This window comes from Magallana gigas, chromosome 7, assembly GCF_963853765.1.
Source record: "Magallana gigas chromosome 7, xbMagGiga1.1, whole genome shotgun sequence".
Classification (NCBI taxonomy): domain Eukaryota; kingdom Metazoa; phylum Mollusca; class Bivalvia; order Ostreida; family Ostreidae; genus Magallana; species Magallana gigas.
The window spans coordinates 44205218-44229808 of NC_088859.1; the positions used below are offsets into that span (position 1 = coordinate 44205218).

Sequence of the window (24591 nt, forward strand, 5' to 3'; positions counted from 1 at the left end):
ATTGATTTTAATAATGGGTTCTGTATTACATACATGTATATCGTGTTAAATTTTGCAAACACGAGCTATTGAACGTTAACTTATAGTTTATTTTTGAACAAATCTGACTCATAAAAGAAGTTGCACGGTCTGTATTCTTCGAGAACCCAAAGACCCTGCTTTAAAAGATTAATATTGACCTATAGGATCAAACGAAATCCTTTAAACTACTCGGTCGGGGAACAGCTGAAATAGAATGTAGCTGTTGTAAGGAGAAATCGGTTAGTTTTGTTGTTTTGTCGCATTACTAACGGATAAATCAGAACTGGGGCCCCCAGTCAAAATCTGGGCATTTTCTTGTGTACATTATTTTATGACTGGGATCCGTCAGAAACATTCCGGTATACCCCTAGCCCTGGGAATCAGATTTGATCCCACTGTCTGCCACGGTGGTATTTTGATGTGATAGAATCAATGATTAATTACTGCGATATCTTGACAAACAAATTTCTACAGTACAGCACACAAAGGTCTATTTAATTAGTTAAATCGGTTTGTCATGCAAATGATGTTGCATACATGTAGATGTGGTCTACTTACATGTATATTTAAAGTAAATGAAATCCATAAAACATCTCAATTATTAAACGGAAGATAAACAAAGAATATTAATTACAGAAACAACATATGATAAGGAAGGGACGTGAAACAACTGTCGGTTGTTTGGCGTTTTTTAAATTTCAAGTCTTGTCGCAGCTTATTGAAAATCGAGGTCAGACATGCGACATTTGAATTCCAAATTAAAAGAGAAAAAGAAAGGAGTAATTACATGTAAGCCATGTCTCTGTGTCTGGTTCAGTATAATTAGTTTTGTAGCAAGCCAAAGTTTAACATAGTGGTTTGTATCGCATGTACTTAACAAAATAGGTACACGTTTGGGGGGAGGGACGAGCTTTGGTTCCAACCATGTCTTGGGTACACTCAACAAAGAATCAAAGCACAGAGCACGGCGGGGACAGGCTGAATGAACCTTCTCTAGAGCGCTGAATGGAAGGGTCCTTGAAGGCATTTACTTTCAAACATCGGGTTATTTAGATTGCAACAAACTTAAATCAAATTAATTTCAATCTATAATTGCTCACAAACAAAATTACAAAGTGGATTCAACTCAAATTAATAGAAAATCCAGCCCAAGAACTCTTCATCTTTATTTACCTTGATAATGTGAATGAATGAGAAAAATGTTTTAATTGAATCATCCACACAGTTAACAGGTATAGAAACCACTCGGAGAAAAGTGGGTATCTGGAAACTTAAGTGAAGAAAATTCCCAAAGAAAGAAATTTTAAATATTGACAAACTCTTGCTCTTTAAAGAACGCACGAACAAATCATAACAGAGGAGTCGATTACGATCCAAGATAAATGAGACAGATCTGGAATATTATTCCCATTTATTTCGCAAGATAGAGAAGGTGATTTGAAAATCGATATTAAAAAGTGTGTGAAAGATAACATAAATTCATCTACCCATAACCTACCCGAAGAAATTACAGCTGAGAACTTCATTAATTGGAATTATGTAACAATGAACCGCCGGCCTGAATTCTCTGGTTACATGTATACGTGCATTGATTAATTGATGCACCCTGGCACGTGCTATAGAACCCCGCTGTACATAGATAAATACGGTATATACTCTCCTTCAAGTTAACAGTTCAATTCGGTTTTAGAATAGCTTTACTCCTGATAAATGCCAAAATGTTACGTCGAAGTACAGTATTTACAAACCTATGGAGATGTATTTAATTAGACATAAACATATATGATACTACAGTAAGCTAAATTAGACTTTATTTTAAATTATATCGACAGGTAATATATTCCACATGCTTACGTTCATAAAAGGCAAGCTTAATTGGTATAGATACTTGCTAGCGCTATAGACAATAAAAAGGTTGAATGTTTTGTTGCAAGGAACTTATTTCCAACATTCACTTTGAAAATGCACTTTACATTGTCATCAAATTTGCAATTCCAAAGAGGAGTAACTCTCATTGCCACATGTCATGAATATGTCGTACACGCGTAAGCTATATATATTTCATTGCATGGAATAAAAGGTGAGCCCTCCTTTTCAGCATTGAATTTCCATACAGATGTTTTAATCACCAGATGACGGTAATAAGCATAGGCGTCGGAACTGTAAAGGGGGGGGGGGGTAGTGGTGGCTCACCCCCTTTCCACTTTTTTTGCAAAGTTATACATAACCATCATCAAAGGCCTTTTTTTAATTTTGCTTGTCAAGATATTTGATCCCCCCTTACTTTCCATTTGCTTCTGACGCCACTGATAAGTGAATTAAATTCGGCACATAAAAAGCCCATCTTCGCTAGCCAAGGGTTTTCGGTCCACTTTGCTCCCCATAGGAGCAAAGTGGACCGAAAACCCTTGGCTAGCGAAGATGAAAAAGCCTATTGTACTTGCCAATTCGCAACGAGAGCATTGAGACAAATAAAGATTATAAATGGATATAGCCTTCTTTGCACCAGAAACTTGGGCATTGTTCATCCGTCTGTAATAATATTGTTTATAGCTGTGCCCCAAACCCCACCTTAATCCATAACCCTAAAACGGTTGCACTCTGTTGTTGCTGCAGCTGATGGCACTTGTATGATTGATCTTATATTGTAAAGAACACGACTTATTGTGACAGCACTGCTGCATTTGCCTCTAGAGGGAGCGCACAGGTGGAGGAACTCTGGTGGCAAAAAGTCATCGTCATCATCTACGTACATCATCACTCAAAACGAGGCCCTGCAGCCGCGCCATATGGTGTTGCAAGTGTACAGAAAACAAACTTTATTGTCACGATATTTTTACATCCGTTATTTTAAAACTGATAATTTTGTATTTTACACGATTACTTTCTATGCACCTTTACAAACTGTTTCTTAATAAAATTACATATCGTTTTAATGTACTTAACAGTATCAAATATTGTCCAATAAAACATTTTTTTTTCGTTCGTGCACACTATGAAATACTTGCAACACACTGTATTTAGACCTTTAATCAGTCAGGAAAAGTACATACTAGTAATTAACTTAAAAAGTACAGACTATGTCATGACCTGAAATTCGATTTTTCTCCAGATCGACTATTTGTACTTTGATTCATGTCCGTATGATGATTCACCTGTCCTCAGTTTCTAATAAGGAAACTTATCATCGGGTATTGCTTTATAACGTATATCATCGTTTGATCACCGACTGGAAAAAATACAAGTACTTTTGTACACGATGAAAAATAACATCTCATTTTTGTTATTCCTTGGAATTAAGTATTTCTCCATCCTGAACATCAAACATCCCAAACAATCTAAGAACATATAAGTTAACAGTGTACTGTACAATTTTCTAAAAGAAATAGAATAGTTGAGAAGTAATATACAGACAGTGATCCTGTAATCACTGTCTCACGGTACCGTATAAGCCTAGATTTCCATGGAATGGATATGCTTGTTTACGGAGGTAGTACATTAATAACTATCATCACATGCAATACTGAACACAAAAATTATACTGGTGCAATTCTCTATAAGAACATTACCGTACTTTTATAGATTAGGATGAAAAACCAACAATATCAATTGTACCATTATATAAAATAGAGGTTTAGATATAATAAACAAACTCGGTAGTCCAAATATTTACTTAAAATAGTCACGGAAAGAAGCACAAAGAATAGATAAAAGAATTCAGCTAATAGGCCTCTTTTTTAAAAGCTTTCCTTGTGAACTTTTACAGACGCAAACTTTTCCGTGATACAAATAAACCCTTGTATAAGGCTTTTACATCACTGGGTAATACCGGTACCTTCCTTGGCTGAAATACTCATTAGATGTTTATCATCACACCTAATCTTGTGATAGTAAAAGAAGAACTCTTAAAAAGATATCATTATTTCACTTCCATAACACTGTTCTAATTTTTAAGTCAAAATGATTCAAAAACTATAAACACACTTCATTATAGTAATTCTGCTATTTTATTTTCAATAAGAATAGCTTTTACACATTTACATGATTAAACATGATTGAACTCTTTCTAAATTCAGATAGGCAAAAGTAGCTGCTCTTAGATTCACAAACTCTACCATTTACACAAATTCAAATGACTTCACATGCAGATCTAGAAATGACATACCAACACAAGTGGGATCAAACATATATATGTACAGTACATGTAGTTGTAAATGTTAGGTGTCAGAAAGATTTTATCTATATTGGTATATGATTTATTTTACAAAAACATATTTTACATATAAACTTCATAAAAACCTAACAAATTTTATTTTTTTAAAGCTATATAATTTGTGATATTGATACATGCATTAAAAGTTGTTTAAAAGACCCTTAAACAACACTTTGTTAAGAATTATCATGTAATTGACAAAAATCAAGTATTTATCATCTAATATCGTTTAAAGTTTTAGATTTAATTTTGAAACGTTAACAAGATCAACTTTTAAAACCTGAATAATTCATGATAATCCTACGTTGATAATTGTGTTCTAGGTATAAACCAGACAAAAAGTTGTATTTTCTAAATTTTCCACACAATAGTCTCACTTCCTCATTATGTGATTCAAAACATGTTACTGAAGACGAAAATGTTATTCAATAAAGAAACTTATTTCCATTGCACGCTAACTTATCAATTGAATACCCCCTCCCTCCCAAGAAGGGAGGAGGGTTACAAAAACATGCAATATTTGTCTGCAAATGTTGCAGAAATATTCCTTTTGAAACTCTTACATGTGGATAACATTAAAATGATAATATGCAATCTAAAAGCAGTGTATGGTTAGACAAGGAGAGAATGCACCGGTTTTTTGCCAGGCCACATTTCCTTGGCGTATTTCTTTTTCTTGGGTTCCTTCGAGACGTCTTCCACATTAAACACAACAGGTGGGTGAGCAGTAACAGGGGGCGCCACTGGTTCATCAGGTACAATGTCAGGGGCAAGATTGGGAACGTGAAGTCCCATCTTAGCAGCAATACTATACGTATTTGCAGCAGAGGACAAGTCACCATATAAACTAGGTGTTTGATAGGAGAAACTTTGTAACCGTTTTGTAATGTTGTCAGTCATTGATGTATTCTGCACTAGCCCGGTGTCCAATTTTTGACGCTGCGAAAAAATGGGAGAAAATTAAAAAAAGTACAAGTTATTGAGAATGATTATAGTACCGGTATAATACAGTCAACATTCTTTATCTTATAGGTCTTTGCATTGTATTCCAAGTCACCCAAAGAAAGTGTTGGGGTTTTTTTTTTACCTTATTTGGAATAACAGTAGTTTGAATCATGTTTCTGAATCGTCCGACTGATGGATCAATGTCCTCTGTGAAAATGAAACATAAAATTACAAAAACAGAGTCTAACTAAAGCAAACTGAAGAAAAGTAAACATTCTGACTGCAAAAAACCCAAGGTCCATCAATTATTTTATAGATCCTTTTAAATTCACAAGATCTAATTTTCACTTGAGTATGTTTGTTATCAATCATCAACATAATTTTTGAATCAATGATCTTTTTCTCAATTAAAAACAATTTAATTCTATTATTAATAAGAATATACATGTAAGTCACATCATGTTAAGTGACATTTAGTTATTGTGAATGAATAGTGATTAAACAAGCTTAGTTTAGGATTTTCTTCTACACTGTTGAACTATGAAATATCAACCCCTATGGTCACAAACCTGGGTTGATGACTTCATCCTCCTCCATAAAGTTTACATGGAAACTCTTGTGCTTTCTCTTCAATGGATTTGAACTGGAGTCTTTCCCAATATCAACCATTGAAGAAATTCTTCTATTGTGGGCAGTATTGAATTCAGTCAAGTTCTATATAAAATACAGAAAACAAATCATTAATTTCTTCATACTAATCAATACTCTTCAGCATAATACAGAAAACTGCTTCACTTAAGAATATCCAAGCCTGAAGATTTTGAGGATTATTTTTCTTCAAGAAAAAGGTACTCTCTGTTTTGTATCATAAAGCTTTTTAAAAAAGAAACAAGATTATTATTGTTACTGAATACAATATTTACATCTAGCTCTGTCTCTGTTTCCGGCAATCCCAGGAGGCCTCCCTCTAGGTCCTCTCTTCGTTTCTCGTTGTCATCAGAGATCTGCCCAGTAATGGCTTGAGGTCTTTCTCGTATTATATAAAGTCTGGTAGAAGCTCCAAAATGGATTTCACTATCAATTGGAACTTGCTGTGGTTTTCTGGATTCTAATCGGATGTGTCCAATATGCGTACCATGAGCTTGAATTTCAAAAATGATAATATTATGATATCATTCATGTATATGATAATAAGGGGAAGAAATTGAAATGAAAAATGGAACTTGCCTATGACTTTTGTTAACAGATTTAGGTACACTGTATCTTAAAGGAGATCCTACCATTAATACTTTTTACAGTCAATAATCTTTCTAATACTTTAAAAATTGGGATTTTATGGCCAACAAAATAAGTTGAAAATGAAGCGTTTGTGACTAAAACTTACTGCTGCCAAGATCCACAATAAAAGGCCTTGACAAGTGTTTGTGCCACACCAGGGCTGCATGAACTCGTGAACACGACTGGTGGTCAATGCAAAAATCACACAGCTGCTTGTTCCGTCCAAAGAAGTAACACTTCTTTTCATCTATCATCAGTTTCTAAAAGGATGTTGTAAAAACATGTTATAGTATTATCAATTTCTAAAAGAATGTTATATAAACATGTTGTACATGTAGTATCATCAGTTTCTAATAAAAACATGTTATAGAACATGAAAACATGAAAAAAAACCCATCAGCCTAGCATATGTCTACTGGCTGTGGACTAATGTACTGAACTTTTTTCTTGGTAGCAAATTAATCATAAGAGGTTGAAAAACAATGATCATGTTACGAAAACATGTTACTGATTATGAGCACATTTTCACATTTATATCATTTCCTTTGCAATAGCAAGAAGGAGTCAACTGGAATAAGGCATGCAGTATTCATGAAGGTGGCAGATTGTCAGTTACAATAATGTTAGACTGATCATGAGTTAACAAGAATGGTTAACAGATTACCATTCAAATTTCAGTATCATATTCCTTGAATGTACTTGAAATTATCTTTTTAGATAAAGTAGTCAATCTATATTAGAATTCTTTGTAAGCTAAAGTAAGACCAAACCCTTCAACTTGTTTTTCCAATATGACCAATTTAATTTGATCATGCCAACAAAAAATTCAGTACACTGTATTCCTTTTAATTTTAGCTAAATTTGTCTGAAATCCCATTTTTTAAATATGATTTTTTTCTTTAATGGAATTGTATTAAGTTCTACAATGATTTTCAAAAGATTTGGAGAAATAAATTGGAGAAATAAAATGACAGACTCAAAATGTTAAGTTTTGATATCTTTTTAAATTATTAATATGTATATATGTTTCTACCCGAAAATTCATGGTATAGTTAAAGGGAACATACAGGCATATACATGTACTAGTATCTGTCTCTATGAAACAAAGATGTTATAAATGATGACTAAATTGGAAAACTCTGGGATAATACACATTATGTGTAGATTCCAGGTTTGTGGATATGTAAGATGTTTTAATAGCACACTGAAAGATCTTAAATACAAGTTATGCTGATACTCCATCTTATTAATGTAGCACTCGTGAAAAAGTACTGCATGTGTATGCCACATTGCAACACCACTGTCCAAGTGCATGTTCATTGTACTATCATATGTTTCAAATACCTGCAAATATTTTATTACCTGAATCATTTTGCCATCCTTCGTACAATCCAAATGAAGTCCCGGTGGAGGTTTCCCTGCCCTGTGAAATAATAGGTTAAAACAATAATATACATTTCATGTTATAGAAAACTACCGACATACTGGCCACAATGTCAACTAATGTCAACTAAAATGTGCCCTCAGTTGCATTGATCCTAACAGATGATTGTCCATATCCAAATACAAATTTCCTATTTAGATTGAAATTACCTACAAATTTTGTACAATCTTTGTTTCAGTTTTCAAAATCTTATTCATATATAAATTGAGTTAATTTACAACCTGATCAAAGGAATTACAGTCAACTCGTAACCAAACAGACTCATACCCAAACAGACTTGTAATCAAATAATCTGAGTAAAAAAGACTTGAATTATAATATCATGCATGCCTTCAGAGAGGGAAAAGAATTTATACATTTGTCAATATAATTAAGATTGCATGTACAATGTAAACAGAGATTTTCTATCAAATGTTGATATAAAAACCTCGATATTTGGCAAACTTATAGGAGATGACATTATATTATCAAAAATCTACATTAATTTCACTCATAATTTCTTAATTATTGTAATTATATCAAAACCTAATCTAAACAGCTTATCTTTATATTAACAAACCAAGTATCATTGTTTACTGCCGGACAAATTGATTATGAGTGTGTTTGGGTACGAGTCGGTTTGGGTACGACTTCACTTGATTCCGATCAAAGCATACACTGTTAGTATCCCAATTAACAACATTAAATTGTTTCAATTTCCCCAAAACCTATATTGAGGAACTTTCGGATAATAATAATGATTGCAGATAAAAATAAGAATCAGTATATCCAGAGAAATATAAGTATTAGTATTATAGTATATACGTCCCTGGTATATTACATACCAGAGACATTATGTCTCTGCACATACTAACAAAGGAATTTATTTTACTCTATAAGTATCACAATAAGCAGCATACATTGATTACCTATTGACAGTGTTAGAGATAATCATTAATGTTTTTGCATAACAATTCCAGTGCCAGTTGGTGATTGTGTGGTTTTATGTTGCAGCAAGATGCCTTCAGATAGGGTGTGTTAGCCATGTATTTAAAATATCTCATGTTCAACACAAAATAACCAATAACTCATCAAGTAAATACCATGTAATATAAATCATTATTCCAAAGAGACGCATGTTAAAATAATTTTGTTAAAATTAATGAATTGTTTGCAACATTCGAAGTCTCAAACATATTAGACTGATGAATATAACGACTTTGTCGGGCATGTCAACGCACATGTAAAATAATAATGTTTTTTCAAATATATGCTTTGAACAAGCTTAGACTAATTAGATGCATTATCTACAAAAAAACATAGTGAATTTGAAATATTTGTAAAAATGAGCAGATAAGCAAGGGTATCTACCATGATGGGACTTCAAAATTGTTTACAAGAGGTCCACCTGAGCTGGACATTTTCTCATCACAGCGCCATCTGTAAATAGCAAGGGTTAGCTTTTTTCTGTTTGCCGATCTCGATGCCAGAGAGCCAAGAGAAGGGACGTATATACTAACATACGTCCCTGCCAACAGGCAAGTTAAAAAAAGATTTTGTTTCAATTTTTGAAATTTTATGTATCATATTTGTTTAAAAACACAATGCATTAGGCCTACAATCACTGAGTGAAGTTTGATAACAAAGATGCCGAAGTTTTAAATTTCTGAACTTTGAAATTAATATTTTGAAATGTTTTGTGTTTCTAACTCTCTAGACTGCACATGCCAAATTTTGTTACGTGGTTTAATTATCAAATGTCATTAAGCAAACAAAGCTGTAAAGTTCTATACATGCCAATTTTGTTGAAAAGATCAGTCAGATAAAAAGTTACCCGACCCCACCCCGGAATGTATAATTCCCATAGTTCTGAGCACGGATTTCCAGCACAGAAACTATTGTAGTTTTCAGCTTGGAAACAACATGTTCCCCTCTCGATTTTTTTTGTTAGCCTCAATTAAACGTGAAAAATGATTAGGTCAAAATTAACGATCGAAATTGTGTAATCTCATTATATTTAGTGACAGATGTAACAGCATAGATTTAAACAAAGCGATTTTATATTCACCGGTATAGAAATGCATTGACAGGTTGACAAAGGGAATGGCAGAAGCATCAGGAACATGGTATTCCTGCGTTCTAACGGAGTTCAATCAAGATTCATGTCTAAATAACCACAGATGCGAAATCATGCTGAAGACCTGGAAAACTATATCTCTTTTGGGAGCTTTGTTTAATACCGTTCCATTTCTCATACTTTGCTTTGAGCCTCGGCTTCGGAAATGTCGCTTCTGTGGTTTCTTATTGTTGGCTTTTACGGATTTCCTCTCTCTTTTCTTGAAATATTTGAGCATTCAAATTCGTAGCCGTTTAAAGGAGACTTCTGAAATTACGCAATTTATTTTTAACATTCTACTGATCAGCGCAAACGTTTGCTCATTTCTTCATATTATTTTGTTATCAGTCCAGAAGGTGATAATGACAACGTGTCCGCCAAGATGCCAAAACTGGATAACAAAGAAAACTTGGCTTTTGGCATCTCTTCTTGCATGGATCGTCTCGTTGGGAATGGGAACATTATTTATGTTCAAAATGGGAAAGGGAAATATCGAGGAAAAGAAACTGTTTATAAAAGTTTACAGTGTCACTGTATTTACCTTCCCGACCACAATGCTTGGAATATTGCTAATTCTGACTCCGATTATAAAGAAACTGAAGAGTGGACCTCTCCCGGATAACGGCGACCAAAACAACCATTCAAATGAAACAGCCTCTCGCATTACCTGCATGCTAGTAGTGGCCTATATTATAACAACGACGCCGTTACACGTCAAAGAGATTCTTCAATATTTCATCTGCTTCATCACCGATCCCTGGTTTTTCGTGTTGCATCACGTGGGGACGTCATTGGCTCTTGTCAATCATGCCATCCACCCACTCATTTATATATTGAACGTTATAAGGTTTCGAACAATATACCACGGATGTCTGGCTATGAAACAGAAATGTCTGGGACGCTCATTTGAAACAACAACAATAACAACAGCAACAACAACAGCAGAAGAACAGAAAAATCCTGTTTCTTTGAAAACTTATAGACAGAGTTCATGCTAACATTTCTGTCATTGATTGGGATCGTGTATCTTAATTTCCAAATTATTTAGTATTTAGAGGGCTCATAAAGATGCATGCATATCTCGTACTTACATAAAATATAACGAGGAAATGATTATTTGTGTACTTTAATAGTTCATCTTCATTTGAATGGGTATTAAAATACTACATGTATTTCTCCTATATATGTGATGTAATTATTACACGAGAAGATTTATCATTAATATGATTAAACGTAAATTGCACATGTGCATACAACTGTGAACTAGAAAAGTCACACAAAAATTGATTATGATACATAAAATATTTACTCAATATTTACTGCATAGTAGCGAATCTTGCAATGTCATGAGTTTTTTTCCCGCTAATCGGTTTATGATTTTATTCATTGACTAATTTGGATGTCACACTTCGTGGGATTAGGAGTCTAAGTAGATTATTTACATAAGTTAATGAATCGATGAATCAGAGATTTGTTTAATTTAGCTTAAAAGTTAAAAATTCAATACAAAAACAGGAAAGATTCATTATCTGAGGAATATTTAACCTGTAGGCAATGATGATGAACTAATTGCCACCACTGTATCAAACAAATCAATTTTAGTCAAGCCTAGGACTGGCCCAGGAGCTTGTCTGTGACAGAACGCGTTAACGTAAAATAACGATACCAAAGACACTTATTTAACTCAGAAATGGACTCGGTTAACAATACAGCTAATGGTACCAAGTTCGACTCTACATGGTACACGTGTAGCTATCCAGGATATACCAAAGGTAGGTCGAAATGTTGGGAGTTAGAGACCTGTGAACCAATGACTATATCCTTACAGGCATTATCAGTGTTTGGATTTGTATCGAACGTAGCTGTTTTTATCTTGATCTGTGCGGTAAGACGACTCCACAAACCGATGTACACCGGGATCCGAATGCTGACCATTCCTGACGCATTGTTTTTACTGACTAGATTTCTTTTACATTCATTCCGTAAAATGCCGACCAAACTGAAGTTGGCCATAATTTACAGTATGCTTGCTTCATATCATTCCTCTATATTTCATGTGATACTCCTGTCAGTGCAACAGTATTTGACGATAGCCTACCCACTGAAATGTATTACTTGGATCAGCAATAAGCGAGTCATTATTGCATCAGCTATCATTTGGGTATGTGCAATCACAATTAACATACCATACTTTTATATTGTTTTTATCCAAGATAATTTTGACTTAGTACCCATTGTAAACGCCATCTACACCTTCTCGCTCTTCGCTGGACCTATAATTGTGTTGGGAATTTTACACATTTTAAAGATCAAAGCTTTAAAGAGGTCATTGGTAAACAACATTGACAAGACCACGAAAAGAGTATCACAGATGATATCCATCGTTGTAGGCGTTTACATTCTCACAACCACTCCAATCAACACCAGAGACGTTATAGAAGCATTCGTTTGTTCCATGATTGACACATGGTACGTCGTCATTGGACATATAGGCCGTACTCTGCTCTTGGTTAACCATTCCATCAACCCGTATATCTATTTCATTAGTACCCCACAGTTCCGGCGGACGGTCAGATACTGCTTGGGGTATAAAGGAAAAAGACACGGGGGATCCAGGTCTCAAGGACAGTCGGACACAAACCAGACAGTGACCACTTCCAGGACAGTGTCCGTGAACTCTGACCCCACTTCTGTAGTCTCTCGGTGCTCCTCGTTGGATCCACCAATCACGACCCATTTATAGATGTCTCTCAAACGTTATGTCTTGTAATTACCGGTATAGCATGGATAGTATCCTTTCAGATTTGCTTTTAATACTGTAAACCTGGGCATTTCCGCTTGTTGTTTATCGTATGTATTATTTCCGGAATGTACATAGAATGTAAGCTTACATTGAAAATACGTTGTAAATAAAGGTGTAGTAAAGAACAAGGGACGCTAATACCATGGAAGAAAAAGTCCAATTGGAGTTCACAATGTACGAGAATATGGAATTTTCTTAAATGTAATACCTTATCTAGGGTACAAATTACGTCTGGGCCTCGTAGACTGCGATTAGAACTATTATAATTGATGGATTGATCGCTGTCAAACATCCCGTGGAGATTATTTACTAATATTGAGTTACTTGCCAGTGAAGAGATTGGACCTGCTGAAATATCCGATGCCATTTTCAAACATCAGTTATACTATAGACATTTAAAATCTGAACGGGGTTTCGATAACACATATACATGTAATAAGACTAGCATATCATTTTTATCGGCTATTTTGCAAATAAATGTCCAAAATGTCCATTTTGAGACTCTTAAAAATTGGTGCAAGTTTGGATAAACATTTTCTTATCAATTTTGAAAGAAAAGAAGATGATCCCGGATAAAATGTTGGGAAAATGTCATTGTTCCAATGACAGATTATTTATCACGACCTGTATAGGTATTGAAAACAACTTTCCTAATAAAATTTGAATCAAAAGTGTTGGCATTTCAACAAGCCGTGTTGATATTCTCAATGTTGTACATGTAATGAACATGCAAATATCTTACATTTTTATTGCAAAGAAATAAGCCTGTACATTTACATTCGACAGGCGCTAGCACTAAATAGAAGCTGCTGAGCACCACGACTTCATGTTTTTATTTGTAGTTCGTCATTGCATATGGTCGCATCTCTGTGTGAGGGAAATAGAGTCAACGGGACGTATAACAACAAACAATATGCTGCTGTTTCAGACACATTGCAAACAAATAATAATTTATAGCAAATCAACATCGAGCCCTAAAACAACATAATTAATCATTTTTTGTTAAATTCAGAAAAGAGGATTATTTTCTTCTTGTTTTAAAAGAAGAATGTTTTGAGGAAACTTTCAAAAGTACAATTAATTTTTATTACGATATAAACTATTTGAAATGGGTGTTACAATCTTGCATGGAAGTCCCTTTATAGCCTGGGGCGTCATTATTATGAAAGATGACAAATCTGAATCAGCAGACTAAATATACCAGATGATCGATGCAAAACTTACGTAACAATGATACATTGGTACATTTTGTGCTCCGCTTAGTCACAGAACAAACATCGAAGAAACTTTTATCATTTTAGAACGCTCAACGGTGAGCATGAAACACAACATGATAGCCTTTCACAAATATTAATATAATTCACATAAAATTAACGTTTAGATTTTGAATTCCTTAATATTTGAATTATGGAGCTTTTACAAAAATATTCGAAAATTGACGCCATCACGGAATTTATTGTTATACTCTGTCCCGAGTTTTTGCCTCCACCACTTTTTGCTTAATATTTCGATAATAATAAATAGCTTTGGGCTCAAACTACGTTCATCCACTAATATGAAAAATGCCCAGATTATCTGTTTTAAAACGCTCCCTCTACCGCCTCAGGTTTCAGTACACATCCCAAAATAGAAAGTCTACGGGGATTTTGCATTGCATTGCCATTAATAAGCCCGGATGATAACGTTTAAAGAAAAATGTAAACATTTCCCATTATAAATCTCCGTAAGAAATTTGTTTTCGTTCCTGTAAACTTTTATGAGTGAAAAGGGATAATTTGTCAATGAAGATATCTTGGATATTTTCCATTTCATTGATTTCAACTGTACTTCTTTCACAGGTATGTGTATTTTTATTAAAAATCATCAAAAAAGTGACGGAAGCAATAACTTGGGACACACTATAGTAAATCCTGGATTAGTATATTTGTTAACTTACCATTATCATAATTTCATTTTGTCTTGTGATCAGAAATATTCTATTAATTTGAAATCACCAAAAATGATACATTAAATTTTAGATACCCTAACAATTGAATACTTTCAAAAATTTCTTGCATTCAGAAGAAATAAATGCAAATAAGGCCAGAATAATGTATACAAAACCTTTTTAAATCAAATGAGCAACAGTTGTACCATGAGTGAACTAAATTTAATTTATAATTAAAAGTATACTGTTCATGTACAGATGCTGTAAATGACTGTGAAAAATTTACACATTTTTAATTATTACATTGCATGCAAGAGAGAAATATTTTCAGTAACTCTACATATTTATTGCATGAACAATAGAGAAATATGATTTTTTTTCAACGAAAAAGCAATTTCCGAGGCAAATTTGATATTTTTGGGGTTATCTCAAACATTCATGCTTTTAATTGTTAATTATACCAAACGACATACTATTAAACAAAATACGTTGAGTTCTAAGAGTTTTTCAATCTTTATAAGGCGTAGTCGTCGTGATTGTTTGACTTTTATGTTAATTTCTCTCTTTTATTTTAAATAAATCCAAATCATAAATAGTTTAATTGGTATTTTGATATTAGAAAAATTCATTTTGTCAATATTTCAGATTTAATCGAGTATATCAATGTCATAAGCTCATTTCGGGTTTTTTTCTATAAAGGTGGAATGGGACATCTGTAGATATTGATGTGGATTAATGTACATTATAATTGAATTACTTTCACCGTTTTAGAATTTTCAAATTTTACATTATCCCCCCCCCCCCCCACAAAAAAAAGCCTTTAAAAATATTTGGAGAGGTAAAAATTGTAAAACCTCCAGCGAGATTCGAACTCATGACTTACAGATTCGTAATAAAACCTCTAACCCATTGTGTTACGCTGTCGGGTGACAATATTGGGAAAGAAATTACTTATATAATTACACTTGGTTTTATTGTTTATTTCGAAAAATGTGAAACCTTCTCACAAAATGCTTATCTGAGGAATTGATACGAATATCCGGTCTTTCAATATGAAAGTAATTTTCACGCCAGTCTAAAGCACATCTTTGAATTCCATTGGGAAATATAAACATCCTCAATCTGTTCATAGCCAACATTCTTCAATAAAGAGCATTGTAAACTTTTTCATCTTCCTTAGATGCTTTTAGTATGTTTTACAGCAGTCACCTACGCCTCATAACCCCCTGCTCCTAATTGCACGAAGTGGAGAAGCAATTCACCCTCTCGAATGATTTGCAACTATTTTGTCAATCCCTGCATCTTCAAACATTGACTGCAAATACTTTCCGAGTGTTTACACTAATAACCTGAAAGGAAATCTGACAATACTTTCTTTCCCTAAGGGAGGGGTTGCCTATATTACGAATCTGTCTTTGAAATACAAGAAAGGTGATTCATGAAGAGATCTACAATATATCGTGGATTTTAGGGAATGTTAAACTCAGGGTTTGCTTTTTGTTTAAATTTCCAATCTTTAAGGCTACCTTTAACAGATTTGGACAAAAACTCCTTAATGATTGATCTGTTTCATGTTAAAGTAAACTGTTGCGCTTTGAGCTTTTTGTTCTAACTCAAATCTCGCATTACAAAAACATTTGAGTTGTAAAAAAACACACTATAATTACTAAAAAGCCTTGTCCATCATCTAAAACCCACAGTCAGTACTAGTCTTGCATTTGCTTACTGACCGTTGGCCTTCTCATTCAACTTTTCTTGCACTCGTTAATTATTCATGCTTTCATCTTTTTATCTGATTGGTCCATGCAATTTTTTTCTGAAGAAAATCAAACCAATCTCAAAAGCCCTTACCTACTTCACTAAGGATAAAATCCAATATGGCGGAGTTTACAAAATCCATTTGCAAGAAGTTTTCCTGAAACGAATTAAAACTGTTCCAGAAAGAAACAGCCAATGCTCTTCTTTTTAAGACGGATGCATATTCATTTTTTTCTTAAATGAATTAAAACTGTTCCAGAAAGAAATATTCAATGCTCTTCTATCTAAGAGGGATGCATATTCAATTAATAAAGACAGCCGGGGAAAAAGTTTGCGCTTTTGATATTTGCCATTGTGCTGGATGGATGAACAAGGAACCGACTATAAAGTCCGTAATTGTAAGCGGATGCGAGACTGACCGTGGGTTTCCGACGATGATTAAAACCCCTCTTCCCACAGTTCTTTTTCATCATTAATTGTTAAGTTTTCCGAAAGCTTCACCCTTACCTTTATATACCCTGTTTTTATGACAGCATCAAAGGCACCCCGGTCTGCAAACATTTTATCACAGAAGAGGTTGATATCAGAAAGGCTACATTCATACCGAGAAGAAAGGTGGAAAAAATTACTTTAAGCAATATGAGCTGCATTTTTCATGTTGATTTTTTTCTACTAAAATGTTCTTTTCTACTAAAATGACAAAAATATTATAATGGTTTTTAAATGTCTGTTAGCCATATTTTTGTGGAAAAGGCCGTTAAGAAGCCTTATTTGGAGCAAAATTGAATTATTGTCGTCCTTTACAAAATAAGAAGTTGTTGTTTAGCAGATCAGTTGTACATGTACATATATCAAAGCGGTGCATATTACTTGGATTTTGATATTTGATTATATCTGAAAAAATGCCACATGTTTAACTTTGTTATTTTCAAGCAAAATATTGCATATAGGGTACCCCATTTCTCTGGATGGGTTGTGTTTATCAATTCAGGGTTGACAAATTGATTATGGATACTGTTCACACAAAAGAAAACCTGGTTTGCTGTCACATTGAGAGCTTTGCTCTTGTTAATGTACTGATTTTGATAACCAAAAGAAAAAAAAGAGAAAAATACATATTTTATAAATCAAGAAAAAACTCGCAATAAATTCGCTGAGATGAAGTATGCTTGAAAACTTTATTACATCACTTGTATAATGTATTGGTTTCTATCTAGTTTTTATAACATACTCTATCAATCAAGAAAACGTTGAAGCCTTTTTATCGGTTAACTTAAAATATTCAATATATTCATATTATTTAATAGAGAAAAAAGCATATGCTACACAAACGATGTTGGATAAATTCACTGCAAGATGAAGTATGCTTGATGACTTCATTACATCATTCGTTTAATGTATTTGTTACTTTTTTGTTTTTAATTTGCTTAATTTTTTCCCTTTAATTTATTCTCCAACTACCATACAGACAAAACTAAACATCATTTAGATGGTGACCATCTCAAAGTGCCCCGCTTAAAGGGACATGGTCACGAATTTGGTCAAATTCTATTTTTCTATTTTTATTCTTTACAATGCTTTAGAAATGCAAATCTAATGATCAACTAAAATTTGAGGGTCAGTCGTAGAGTTATAAGCAAGCAACAGGGCTCACAATTCTTTTTCATGTAAACAAGGCTTGTGTCCTGTTTTTGTTTACATTGGACCAATAAACCGTTAAAAGTTATTTTTCAGGCTGATTTTTCTCTCTTCTAATTCATTTTAAGCATAAATAAATAGTTCCTAGTGTTTATCAAATTCATTTTAGGTCTAAAACTGGAATGTTGACTTCAGCTTTCAAAACGTAAACAAGAGCGTTGTTTACATGAAAGAGAATTGTGAGCAATTACATGACAAATGACACGCTCATTTTGGTTGATTATTAGAAATGCCTTACCGAAACATCGTAAACATTAAAAACGGAAATTTAATTTTTAAAAAACCCAAAATCATGACCATGCCCCTTTAAATAATGGAAAATGGACTAAAAGCATTTCAGAGGATTTTGCTTTGACATTGACCTATGACTTAATTTGTTTTAGGTTAGCATAGACCTTAAAATCTAGCTCATTACCCCTTATTAACAGGCTTTTTTGGTTTAATCTGAGCAAGTTTAAGACAACGGAAAATAATTCAGGTCTAAAAATGGATTTTAAAGAGATGACCTTCACGTTTGACAGAGAAACTTTGTAAAAAGTCACAGCACACCCTTTTACCCAAAAGCTCTATTTATGTGAAGCATGAGCCAGGATGTCTGAGGGGAGAGTAAATATACTTTGTTTTGCAGGGTCTTATATGACATTGACCATGGACCAGAAACATCATTCAAGGTCACTGCACACCCTTTGACCATAGATACTCTATGGGCGAAGTATGAGCCGGATTCGACCAAGGTTAGAGAATATATGATCTGGACAAGGATTTTGCAGATAATTCTGCTATGACCTTGACGTGAATCTAGAAACTTGGTTCGACGTCACTGCCGAAACTTTACCCAAAGGCACTCTGTAGGTAAAGTATGAGCCAGATTGGGCGAAGGGGAGAGAATATATAACCCGGACAAGTGATCTCCGACGGTCAAACTGACGGAACGGCGGACGGACAGACTGACCACTTTAGGGTGCCCGCAGAGCAGGGACCTAATTAAGTTAAAGAACATTCTACTTTTCATTGTTTCCATCTATTTAAGTTGATGAGATTGTAACACGTTGCTCATCATTTTTAGACTACAGAGATACAATGTGATTAGTTATCAGAATAAACTAATGTTCTGATCGATCTTCGTTTTAATACGTTTTCTCGACTTTGTCAGGTTGCTTTTTTTTAAATGTAAGTCACAACTCCCCATGGCAATTAAATATATCAAACTATTTTTTTTAATCCATCGTAGTTTTAATATTGTATAAGGAAGGAGGATGGTATTATTCTTAATAAATAATGTTAAGGATAAGATTTATTGATTACAAATGATATATTGGTTTAAAATTACTTCTACTTATAAAAGTAAATCCCTCTGACAAACTATTATTATTTAAATCGTTTGAAAATGTGTATTTATTTTGAAACTTTTTAAGATGCCATCTTATCGGATAAGCTTTAAATATGCAATTAACCAATTAAATATACAGTTTGTTATTAACGCTCCTACCTACATGTATGTTATAAATATAGTATCACTAATTGACTAACTATTCTCTTAGAAAAAATGGTTTTGGACTCATTGCAATAAAGTGTACATACAGAAATTTTTTAAAACATTTTTATCACAAAAAATGTGCCATTTTTTTCCCAGGAGAATTATTCGAATAAAGGAAAGAACCGATGCACATAAATCAATAGTTAATCTACGAAAAAAGGGAGAATGCAAATAATATGATTGATTAACAACTCATAAAACGATCTACTATTGAACTGCTTAATGTTTTGCTTTGTTCATGAAATATTCTGCATGCTAATTTTATACTTTAGAATGTTTCATGGCGAATTTAAAACCAGCTTACGTGAATACCCAAAGCCCTTATTTTCAAAGTTAAAAGCTATAAATTTTACTCACGGTTTATACATTATTAAATGGTTTTATGCAAATTATATGATACCTGTAGGCGTCCAAATACATTTTCCAAAAACAACCGAGTAAGAAATATACGCCCATGGCTCTTGAGGCAGATACAACCAACAGAAGCACACGCGTACTGAAACTTGTTGAACGAGAGATGAATTTTTCCTATCCATACTCTGATACAACTGCGACAGAATCTGGATGGTATACCTGCTTGTACGAGGGGTACACCTATGGCAAAACGTCCTGCTTGGAAGTAGAGGGATGCTTCCCAATGACCATTTTCTTACAGGTGTTGTCAATGTTTGGCTTTCTATCCAATGTAACTGTGTTCATTCTTATATGTGCTGTAAGTCATCTTCATAAACCAATCTACACTGGAATCCGAATGCTGACCATTCCCGATGCGTTGTTTTTATCCAGTAGATTTCTATTGTACACTTTTGAGCATATACCGGATGGACTGAAAGTGACTTTAATTTATTTACATTTCACTTCATTTATATCATCCATAAATCACGTTTTACTTCTGTCCATCCAACAATATCTCATGATTGCCTATCCTCTGAAGTGTCTCAACTGGATAAGTAACAGACGTCTACTTGCTGCGTCAGGCGTCATTTGGATAACGTCCGCCCTAGGAGCGTTTCCCTTCATCTACATTACGTTCATTGTCGAGAAAGACCAAGAAGCTGCTTTGCTGAATATTGTGTACACGGCACTGTTTACTATTGGACCCATATGTGTGCTGGGCGTTTTACACGTAATGAAGATTATCGCCTTGAAGAGATCGTTGGTAAACAACAGTGACAAGACCACAAAAAGAGTATCACAGATAATATCCATCGTTGTAGGCGTTTATATTCTTACTACAACGCCAATTAACGTCAAAGACGTTTTAGAAATGTCATTCTGCCCCATAATTGACACGTGGTATATTGTCCTTGGACATATTGGCCGTACTCTGCTCTTGATTAACCATTCCATCAACCCGTATATCTATTTCATCAGTACTCCACAGTTCCGACGGACGGTCAGTTACTGCTTTAATTTTGGTAAACATAAGAATAGAGTATCAAAGGCTTCTTCTCAAATTGAACAAGCGCAGGTAATATCCAGAAGATGTCCAAATGAATCGTATGGAAATATTTTTTCAGTTTACTCCGACACGGAAATATCCTCCATTTCTAGCCAGTGTGGACTAAATTACTCGATATCTTCTCATCTGTAAGTTATGTAGCTTTTTTCGTTGATAAAAAATGTATATTGATATTCATATCTCATTTATTCTGAAATTGAAAACTGTACGATAAAGACTTTGTTAATCATTTAATAATGCACACATCGTTACCACTAGTAATTTTTATTAACGTATAATATATGTACATTGTCTGAATCTATCTTTAGAATAATGTTAAAGGACTACAGGAAATAAAATAACATTTGTTGATACAAATACCTTTGTTGATTTTCAATGGACAAGTTTCGATGACCTCATGCGTATTAAAGAAAATATTTAATTAACTTCTGCTTGCGCCATTGATATTGCATTATATATATATATATATATATATATATATATATATATATATATATATATATATATATATATATATATATATCTCAGATAAACAAATTCTTTACATACATGTTTGTAACGCGCAAGAGGGTAACTACCTGTGTCCCCCGAGTAGAGAATCGGGTAGATTTCTGCCAATATGTACACCTGCGCATGCGCCTTTATAGAGACGAGATGTTGCGTACGTCTACGTCTTCATTTGTTGAGGGGAACATTGTCTGCATACAGTAAATGATATCCCACTGATTACACAGAGAAGAAAGTATGGCGTTTGAGGAGTGTGGACGCATGTATTGACACTGATCTTGTATCAATTAATATTAAAGTAAATCTGATTGAAAAGACTGAATATTAATATTAATGTAATATAACTTAAGTTTACTTTGTCATCAATGCAATCGATGGTAAAATTGACTTTCATAAAAGACGTACTGAGTTCAATAAATTGTTTTTACCAAATCGCACCAGAGACAAACAGTTAACAAGGATAAATAAGAATGGTTGTTTATGTGGCTTTTTAGAGTTTTGAATGTTAAATTTTGGTACGCAATTTAAAATCCAATTGGCTTTGAAAATTTTAAAGCAAATTACAACAATCTTTGGTTAACACATTTAAGTAAAAACTAGACTTTGACCCGTGCGTGCACGGGTTGACATTACATATCGGACATTTAAGAAATAGGTACATCGACACACCTTATTATTGATATTTACATAACAAAGATATAAGCCTACAATAATGCTATTAATTTCACTACACTTTCCTTAGTTTGAGTAATCTGTGTATCGAAAAAGGCCCTCACCACAGTTAGAATGCCTCCCTTATACCCGTAATGTAGCAGAAAATTGCAGAATCGCTCCGGAACGATTTTGGAGAAAGTTAATGAAGTTGCCTTGGAAATAACAGTCAAATTTATCACAACAAACCTTTTTGAGACTGCAAATACCTTCAACTAAAAATTTTAAGCAATGGAATGGAAGAATTCAACACCTTTTCACCAACGTACAAGTATTTTCTTTGTAAAACTGGGTCCGTAGGGCATTATTCATTTTTACGATAAAACATATTCTATCTTCATTCTCCTAACAAATATAATGTAACTTTTTTGCATGTAATCAAATATTTTTTGTCATCACGAAGACAAATGTAAGTACATTGTACTTAGTTGAAATGTATATTTGTTATTTTATACTTTCTCTCATAAGAAATCATTAATATATATAAACAGAAAATATAGCAAAAGTCCAATGAAAATCTACCCATATTTGTATTATCATTTCTCAGTTTATTCATGCAGATGTGATATTGTGGAAACATAAACTAGAGATCCCCTAAGCGAGAATGTATTGCGCAAGCGCAAGATTGAAAAATCCAAAAAATCCATGTGATTTCCGGGATTTTTTTGAGGAATTTTCGTTGATTATTAATTAGCGAAGCTTAACTGAGAAAAAATAAAAACAAATTGGTAATCTTCAAGTACCAATGATTTATAAAATATATAAAACAAAAGACAGTATTCTTCCGATTTCTCGGTATTAAAGGCCAAAAATTCGAGTCTATTATTTTAATATAGTAGTATAGATATTATGTAATATTGTATACAATTTTAATTATTCAATATTTGTGATTGCACTTTTAAACTATTTTTTTTCAAACTTCAAACTTTTGTATATTTTATCAATGTCAAATATACATAACAGCACACTTAATACAAAAATAGCCTTTCGAAAAAAAGAAGAAAATAATGAACTACCAACACAAAATAGTGTTTGGGGCAATGCACCTTTAACGGCCCAGCAAACATCCCTCGAATATCTATGCTTATGAATATGTAGCTGCAGTGTGCGTTTAGCAACAGGATAATCAAAATTTTCTTTCAATTTGTTCGTGATATCAAGCAGACTGTCTCTTCTGTACGTCTTAACCAACGCTTCAAGACTGCGGTAGTCGCGATCTGTTCCATTTGGGTACCGGCCACTTCGTTTGGTGTTTTCAACGTGAAAGATTTTCAATGTTCTGATAGCATATGTTCTGTTTCTTTAACATCACTGATAACTCTTAGCCCTTTCTTCTCGTCTCACTTTCAACATATACTAGCTTTCAAGACACTGGTAGTCGCGAGCTGTTCCAATCGGGGGATCAGCCACTTCGTTTCAGGTGTCTACAACAGAGCCTCGTTGCACAATACATGTATGTCGTCACTAGAAATCGTAGTAAAAGGAACCTAATTGTTTTAAGACCTTTCGGAAAGATTTTCAATGTTCTAATAGCATATGTTCTATTTCTTTAACATCACTGATAACTCTTTACCCTTTCTTCTCGTCTCTCCTTCAATATATACATGTATGTGGCCTTCATTTATTTTGTTGCAGTTGACTGAGAAAAAATAAACTTCTTTATTTTACTTCTAAACAATAAGTTGCCACATGTATTTGGTGCATGGTATCTCAAAATTTTCTTCTTTAGGTCAAATTTTACTATGATTTTTATCACTGTTCCAAATAAGAATTTCAGATAAAAAAAACTGCTTTGAAAAAATATTTGGGAGCACCCCCTCCCACTATACTATTCAACTTTCCCGTTTCATTTATTAATATAGATATACTGTATATAGGTAGAACACAATATGTTCATTGTTTATAGATTTAAATATAGGGTTTACTACAAACCTGTCGTGGTATAACAATGTATAAAATTAAAAAAAAACGCTCGTGTATGCATATCTATTTGCATTATTGTCCATTTTTAACTCGTTCTACACTTTCTGCCATGACGTTAAATAGTCTATACACGTTTCTGTGCACCCCGTTCTGGAAAGTTCTTGCTATCAATATATAAAATGACATCAAATTAATCCATTTTTTAAAATCAAGTTTTTGTTAATAACCATAGATTGCCGATCCAAGGTCATTTGTATCTGCCGGCGATG

General features: G+C 33.6%; 1 protein-coding gene across 1 annotated transcript; it reads right to left on the reverse strand.

The window, feature by feature from the left end:
* Positions 1-4649: 4649 nt before the first annotated feature.
* Positions 4650-9373, reverse strand: LOC105327585 (nuclear inhibitor of protein phosphatase 1). Its single transcript, XM_011428159.4, has 7 exons — positions 9252-9373; positions 7820-7880; positions 6564-6717; positions 6103-6320; positions 5749-5893; positions 5322-5386; positions 4650-5173 (listed from the first exon to the last, which is right to left on the reverse strand). Exons 1-7 carry the CDS (start codon positions 9299-9301, stop codon positions 4847-4849), a joined length of 1020 nt encoding a protein of 339 aa, XP_011426461.1. The 5' UTR covers positions 9302-9373; the 3' UTR covers positions 4650-4846.
* Between the last annotated feature and the right edge of the window lie 15218 nt (positions 9374-24591).